This window comes from Colobus angolensis, unplaced genomic scaffold, assembly GCF_000951035.1.
Source record: "Colobus angolensis palliatus isolate OR3802 unplaced genomic scaffold, Cang.pa_1.0 Scaffold21, whole genome shotgun sequence".
NCBI lineage: Eukaryota > Metazoa > Chordata > Mammalia > Primates > Cercopithecidae > Colobus > Colobus angolensis.
In genome coordinates, this window is record NW_012115266.1 from 4,328,629 (window position 1) to 4,335,449 (window position 6,821).

The following is a 6,821-nucleotide window of genomic DNA, read 5'->3' on the forward strand; positions in this document are numbered from 1 at the left end:
GCCCGCGCGCCTCACGATGGGGCCCCTGAGCCGGGATGCCTGGGCCCAGCGCTTGGGGGCCTTCCGGGCCAGCCCGTCCGCCTTCATGGCAGGTCCCGAGGGGGAGGATTTGGGTCGCGACCTGCTGGGCGACCTGAGGAGTGAGAAGCTGAGCGAGCAGACCAAGGTAGGCCCCCACGCGTCCCCTGCCCTGGCCCGCAGGGTCACCCCAGCCCGCCGCGTCCTGAACCTCATCTTCGTGATTCCCTCCTAATCCCCCATCCAGGTTTCCCTGCTGGCCCTGAGCTTGGAGTACCCTGCCCAGCTGTGGCCTGACGTCTCTGCGGCCGAGGTGGCCGCCACCTCCCTGTTGGACACCTTGGTCCTCCTACCCCCGCGGCCCTCAGCTCTCCGTCGGCCCCTGCTGCTGGCGGCCACCACAGCCCTGGCGGCGGGCGGCGCGCTGGGCCCCACCTCGGGCGCCTCCTGCCGGCTCCTGCCCCTACTGCTCGGCCTGGCCTCCGGCAGCGATCTGGGGCGAGGCTTTGTCCCCGCCTCGGAACAGCGCCCCTTGCAGGCCACCGCCTGCGAGTGCCTGCGAGAGCTAGAGAGCTGCAAGCCCGGGCTGCTGGGGGGCTCCCTGGGGCTGCTGCGGGGCCTGCTGGGGCAGGAAGGCCCCGTCCAGCCGCTCAGCCTGCTGCTGGCCCTTGTTTTGCGCAACACCTTGGTGCTCCAGTCCCGGGTTGGGGCTGGCCTAGGGGGACTGCTCACGGATAAGGTCTCCCCAACTGGGGGTGGTCCCTGGGATTGGACACTAGTGGAGAAGGGCGATGGACGCCTTCAGCCCCAAGCACCCAGCTGGCCGGCAGCTGAGGAGGGAGAGGGGGAGCGTAGCCTTACAGCACGAGAGCACAGCCCTGAGGAGGCACGGGAGCTGCGGGCTGCGGTGATCCAGCTTCTGGAAACCTCCTATCTGCTCACCCCTGTGGCCCAGGCCCAGCTCCTGTGGCTGCTGGGCTGGGCCCTGCGGGGTCTGCAGGGACAGCCACCCGCACTCTTCAAGCCACAGCTGGTACGGCTGCTAGGCACAGCACAGCTGACACTGCTGCACGCCGTGCTTGCGCTCAAGGCGGCCTTTGGTGAGGCCCTGTTCACAGCCCAGGATGAAGCGCTGCTGCTCCGCCGGCTCACCTTGGCTGCCCAACACCCTGCTCTGCCTCTGCCCACCCATCTCTTTTACCTGCACTGCCTCCTGAGCTTCCCTGAGAACTGGCCGCTGGGCCCCGAAGGTGAGGAGGCTGCCCCACTGCTGCTAGGGCCCCAGCTATGCCGTGGTCTCCTGCCCAGTCTCCTGCATGACCCAATGGCTCTCCTGGCCCGCCTGCATTTGCTATGCCTGCTCTGTGCTGAGGATGAAGAAGAGGAGAAAGGCCAGCTTCCAAGCCCACGGCACTACCTGGAAGAGCTGCTGGCTGGCTTGCGGCAGCGGGCAGCCCTGGATGAGGGCCCCTGGGCCTTGGCCACTGTCTGCTTCCAGGCCTCATATCTGGTGAGCCGCTGCCTGGCTGGGCAACCTACAGTGCTGACCCCCTTGATCCACGGACTGGCCCAGCTATACCGAGTCCGGCCCATGCTGGCTTCCCACTTTGTGGACTTCTTGGATCAGGTGGACTCTGAGCTGAGGGAGCCCCTGAAGGTGGTGTTGCGGCAGGAGGTGGTGTCCAGGCTTGGCAGGGATGAAGCTCTTTGCTGGCACCTGAAAATGCTGGCAAAGGTGGCAGATGGAGATGCCCAGAGTGCTACTCTCAACTTTCTACAGGCCGCAGCTGCCCACTGCACGAACTGGGACCTACAGCAGGGCCTACTGCGGGTCTGCCGGGCGCTGCTGCGAGCAGGGGTGAGGGGTGGCCTGGTTGACTTGCTGCAGGTGCTGGCCAGGCAGCTGGAGGACCCTGATGGGCGTGACCACGCCCGTCTCTACTACATTCTTCTGGCACACCTGGCTGGACCCAAGTTGGGGGTGGCCCTGGGCCCCTCGCTTGCCCCACCTGCACTGGCCTCTTCACTGGTGGCCGAGAACCAGGGCTTTGTGGCAGCACTGATGGTGCAGGAGGCCCCGGCCCTGGTACGGCTGAGCGTGGGGTCCCATGGGGTCAAGGGCCCACTCCCAGTGCTGAAGCTCCAGCCGGAGGCTCTGGAACCCATCTACTCTCTGGAGCTGCGCTTCCGTGTGGAAGGGCAGCTGTATGCACCCCTGGAGGCTGTCCATGTGCCCTGCCTGTGTCCTGGTCGCCCTGCCCGCCCTCTGCTCCTGCCGCTGCAGCCCCGATGCCCGGCCCCCGCACGGCTGGATGTGCACGCCCTTTACACCACATCCACTGGTCTCACCTGCCATGCCCACTTGCCACCGCTGTTCGTAAACTTTGCCGACCTCTTTCTGCCTTTCCCGCAGCCCCCAGGGGGTGCTGGGCTGGGTTTCTTTGAGGAGCTCTGGGATTCCTGCCTGCCAGAGGGTGCCGAGAGTCGTGTGTGGTGTCCGCTTGGGCCACAGGGCCTGGAGGGCTTGGTGTCCCAACACCTGGAGCCTTTCGTGGTGGTGGCCCAGCCCCCTACCAGCTACTATGTAGCGATCCACCTGCCCCCGAACTCAAAGCTGCTGCTGCGGCTAGAGGCGGCCCTGGCAGACGGAGTGCCTGTGGCCCTGCGGACCGATGACTGGGCTGTGCTGCCCTTGGCGGGGGACTACCTCCGTGGGCTGGCAGCTGCTCTCTGAGCCCCAGGAGACCAGGTGGGGGCAGGACTCTGGCCCTTGTGGGGGCCAGTGCACACTCCTGTAGCTCTTTCCCCAAAACCCTGCATTCCCCAGTGCCCTCGCTGGCTTGTTTTCTTTTGGGCCTCGGCTGGGAGCAGGCTCATGGGGGTGAGGGTCTGTCTGAGTCTGTTTTTGCTGCTTTAGCAAGATACTTGAGACTGGTAAGTTACAATAAACAGGAATGTATTGGCTCAGAGCTCTGGAGGCTGGGAAGTCCACAGTTGAGGGCCCGGAGCCCAGTGAGGACCCTTCTGCATCATCCCATGACAGAGGACAGAATGGCAGGAGTGAGGGGAGAGAGTGAACCCACTCCCAAGATAATGGCCTGAGTTCACACAGGAGGGCAGAGTCCTCGTGGCCTGACCACCTCTTAGGGTCTAATCTTATACTGTTACAGTGGCAATTACATTTCAACATGAGTGTGGGAGGGGACAAACATTCAAACCGTAGCAGGGTCATAGGCCCTGAGAAGGCTTCCAGACAGAACCCAGCACTGCAGAGCTGCAGAGTACCTTCTCACCCAGACACACTAGTGCTCTCCACAATCCCTGCCCAGGAGGCAGGGGGAAATCTCCTTTCTGCTTCCCAGAGAGGGTCTGGCCTTGCCCAAGGCCGCCCAGTGATTTAGGAACGAGGCTGGAGCTAGTGTGGACCTCCTGACCTATCAGACAGTACTTTCTTTGTTTTTGGGGGAGGTTAAAGACAGGATCTCACTCTGGCGCTCTAGAGTGCAGTGGTGTGATTAGGGATCATTGCAGCCTCTGCCTCCCAGGCTCAGGTGATCCTCCCATCTCAGCCGGCCTCCTGAGTAGCTGGGACTACAGGAGTGAGTCACCACTGTATTGTTTGCAGACAGGATCTCCCTGTTTCCTAGGCTGGTCTCGAACTCCTGGGCTTAAGTGACTCTCCTGCCTCAGCCTCACCCAAGTGTTGGGATTACTGGTGTGAGCCACCACACCCAGCCGAGCCAGCGCTCCTCCACTCCCAAGGTTTGCAGGCTCCCTGCCCCAGGGAGCTCACGCCAGGCAGGCCAGTGGGCCTAAGCCAGAAACAGAAAGGCTGCAGTGGCCAGGTGGTTTCTTCCCCAGGAAGAGAGCTTCCCAAGCTATGCCGATTAGAGCCAGCTCTAGGAAGGGCCTGCTAATAAGGTCTAGGAGCTGAGACCAAGCTTTTTCTAATCTCAGCCCCTAAGAAATCTAATTTGTGCTTAGGAATCTTCCCAGGTAAGAAGAACTAGTTCCTCTAGTTGTTTTTTTTTTTCCCAAACATGCAAACACTGAGGATTGAGCTGTGTGGGGTCAGCTTTGCTGCCAGGCACATGTACGTTGCCTCATTTCATCCTTGCAACAGCTCTGCAGGGCCCCGCAGGTGAGGAAATCTGTAGACAGGAGCGGTTGAGTGATTTTCCTAAGGTCACCCAGCTGTTGGGTAATAGTGTTTTGTCATCTGGTAGCAGGTTTCCATTACCATGCCATCAGAGCAGACAGCCAGGGCCACAGAGGTCCAACCCTCTCTGCCGCCTTCTGCTGCCCCTGCCTCATGGGCTCCCAGCCACAGGTTCCCCATGGGCCAGCTTTGCCCCTCCTGATCCTTCTGATTGGGGCAGGCTAGGAGAGGAAAGACGGGCCTGGGCTGGGTGTGGTGGCTCATGCCTGTAGTCCCAGCACTTTGAGAGGCTGAGGTGAGTGGATCACCTGAGGCCAGGAGTTCGAGATCAACCTAGCCAACATGGTGAAACCCTGTCTCTAATAAAAATACAAAAATCAGCCGGGCGTGGTGGTGGGCACCTACTTGGGAGGGTGAGGCGGGAGAATTGTTTGAACCGGGGAGGCGGAAGTTGCAGTGAGCCAAGATCACGCCACTGCACGCCAGCCTGGGTGACAGCGAGGCTCTGTCTCAAAACAACAACAACAAAAACCGACCTGGGACAGTGGGACTGTTAATAGGTAGAGTCAGGAGGCCTGTCTCAAATTTGAGATGTGGCAGTAACTTGCTTTGTCACCTTGGCAAGTCATTTCCCAATCAGGAAGGGGGGTCAGTTTCAGGAAACAGAAACTTCTCCAGCTGTTTTTGGCAGAAGGGAATTTAAGGGAATCAGGGTACTTAACAAAGTACATGGGAAGACTGGAGAAGTCGCCTCCAGGAGGCTCCCACTGGAGCTGAGATCAGAACGTACTGTCCTGCCTGCCATCCACCCCCTCTAAGCACCCCGGAAGCTGTGCTTGGGCCCTGGGACTTGGGGTGCAACTGCCACTCCTGCCTCCTGACACCCACAAAGCCAGAAGCTTGCTGCTGCTGCAGAAGGACTGAACGTCCCCAAGGCTGGGCCTGCAGGGCAAACTTGCTTGGCCGTTTCCTCCATCCACATCCTTCAAAAGACATCCCATTAGTGGACTCCATTTCTCTCTTCCACAGAACTCCAGTGGCAAGAGAATCCAGAAACATTTTCTTTTTGCCTGGAGATGCTAATTCTTAGCCTAAGAGTAAGGTAACTAGTCCACGTGAGGACTGACCATCCTTTCACCCATCTGTCTGCCCCCGTGTGCATCCATCCCATTGTATCCATCCATTCCGCCAGTGGTGGGCACCAGATGACCCTCAGCTCCCCCTACCCCAACCAGAACTGTGCTGCAATGGCTGTTCTTATATGCCCTTATGGACCCATGGGACAATTTCTCTGGGATACATACTAGGAGCAGAATTGTTGAATCATAGGGAATGCATGTGTTTAGCTTGGCTAAGCAATGTTGGAGTAAAAGCTTTTGGTTTTGCATCTTCTCAGCACTCCTAGGGAGGCACCAAGAGGGAGGATGGCATTGAGTGAGCCCACCTGAGATAGCTCCTAGACCCCAGCCCTCTGTGTCCTCAGAGTCACACACTGCTGCTCATCACTTCAGCTTCCCGAAGATCATGGCAATAGCAGCATGCCTGTAACTGTCCCAAGTACATCCAAAAATTCTTCCTAAAGAGAGGGAACCAAAGTCACATGGGTCACTTTGTCACCTGTGTGGATGTTGCTCATGTTCATATACCCTTCCTTGCCTCCTTCAAGGCAGATCTGGCCACAAGTCCAGCTCCGGCTAATGAAATGTGAAGGGGGTCAAGGGCTGGGCGCAGTGGCTCATGCCTGTAATCCCAGCACTCTGGGAGGCCAAGGCGGGGTGATCACCTGAGGTGAGGAGTTCAAGACCAGCCTGGCCAACATAGTGAAACCTGTCTCTACTAAAAATACAAAAATTAGCTGGGCGTGGTGGTGTGCCCATAATCCCAGCTACTCAGGAGGCTGAGGCAGGAGAATCGCTTGAACCCGGGAGGTGAAGGTTGCAGTGAACTGAGATCAGGCCACTGCACTCCAGCCTGAATGACAGAACAAGACTCCTCTCAAAAAGAAAAAAAAGAAAAATGTGAAGGGGGTCAGTTTTGGGGCACAGTATGTCATTGCCAGTGCTCATTTTTCCAGCCCTCTCTTCCTCTACCATGACAGTTAGGGAAATACATGTTGCCATGGAGGTGCTAAATAGCTGAGTCATAATCTCACCTTGATACGCTGTAACAAATGCCCTGGATTATCAAATTAGTTGTGTAAACTAAAAATCCCAAAACCCCACAGACGCCACCTCGTGGCCAAGGGGACCTCAGAAAAAAACCTAATTCCTGGCTCTGACAGGCTGGGAGGTCAGATGCAACTTGTTATACCCCATCGCTTTATGGTTTAGACACAACTGCCCAGCATGAATGAACAAAATAGGGATCATGAGATGGACAGAACAGACTCTGTGGCATAAGATACCAAATTGTAAACAGGACCTAAGGCCATGCCAAGCAAGGGTTAAGTCATGTAGGGCCCCCCTTCAGGCTCTACCTCCCCTGCCCCCCACTTATGAATAAACTATGTTCTAACTGCACAAGAGTTTTTTTTTTTTCCCCTGTAGCAGCTAAAAAGCTTAAAAACAAAAAAAACACTTTTTTTTGTTTGTGTGTTTTTGTTTTTTTTTTGTTTGAGACGGAGTCTTACTTTGTCACCCAGGCA

General features: G+C 57.8%; 1 protein-coding gene across 1 annotated transcript; it reads left to right on the forward strand.

The window, feature by feature from the left end:
- The first annotated feature begins 16 nt into the window (after positions 1–16).
- On the forward strand, positions 17–6,696 carry AP5B1 (adaptor-related protein complex 5, beta 1 subunit). The gene is made up of 2 exons (XM_011942482.1): positions 17–166; positions 266–6,696. Exons 1-2 carry the CDS (start codon positions 17–19, stop codon positions 2,750–2,752), a joined length of 2,637 nt encoding a protein of 878 aa, XP_011797872.1. The 3' UTR covers positions 2,753–6,696.
- The last annotated feature ends 125 nt before the right edge of the window (positions 6,697–6,821 follow it).

Coding starts and splice junctions, on each gene's coding strand:
- AP5B1 (XM_011942482.1), top strand. CDS start 17: ATGGGGCCCCTGAGCCGGGATGCCTGGGCCCAGCGCTTGGGGGCCTTC. Junction 167..265: donor AGCTGAGCGAGCAGACCAAG/GTAGGCCCCCAC, acceptor TCCCCCATCCAG/GTTTCCCTGCTGGCCCTGAG.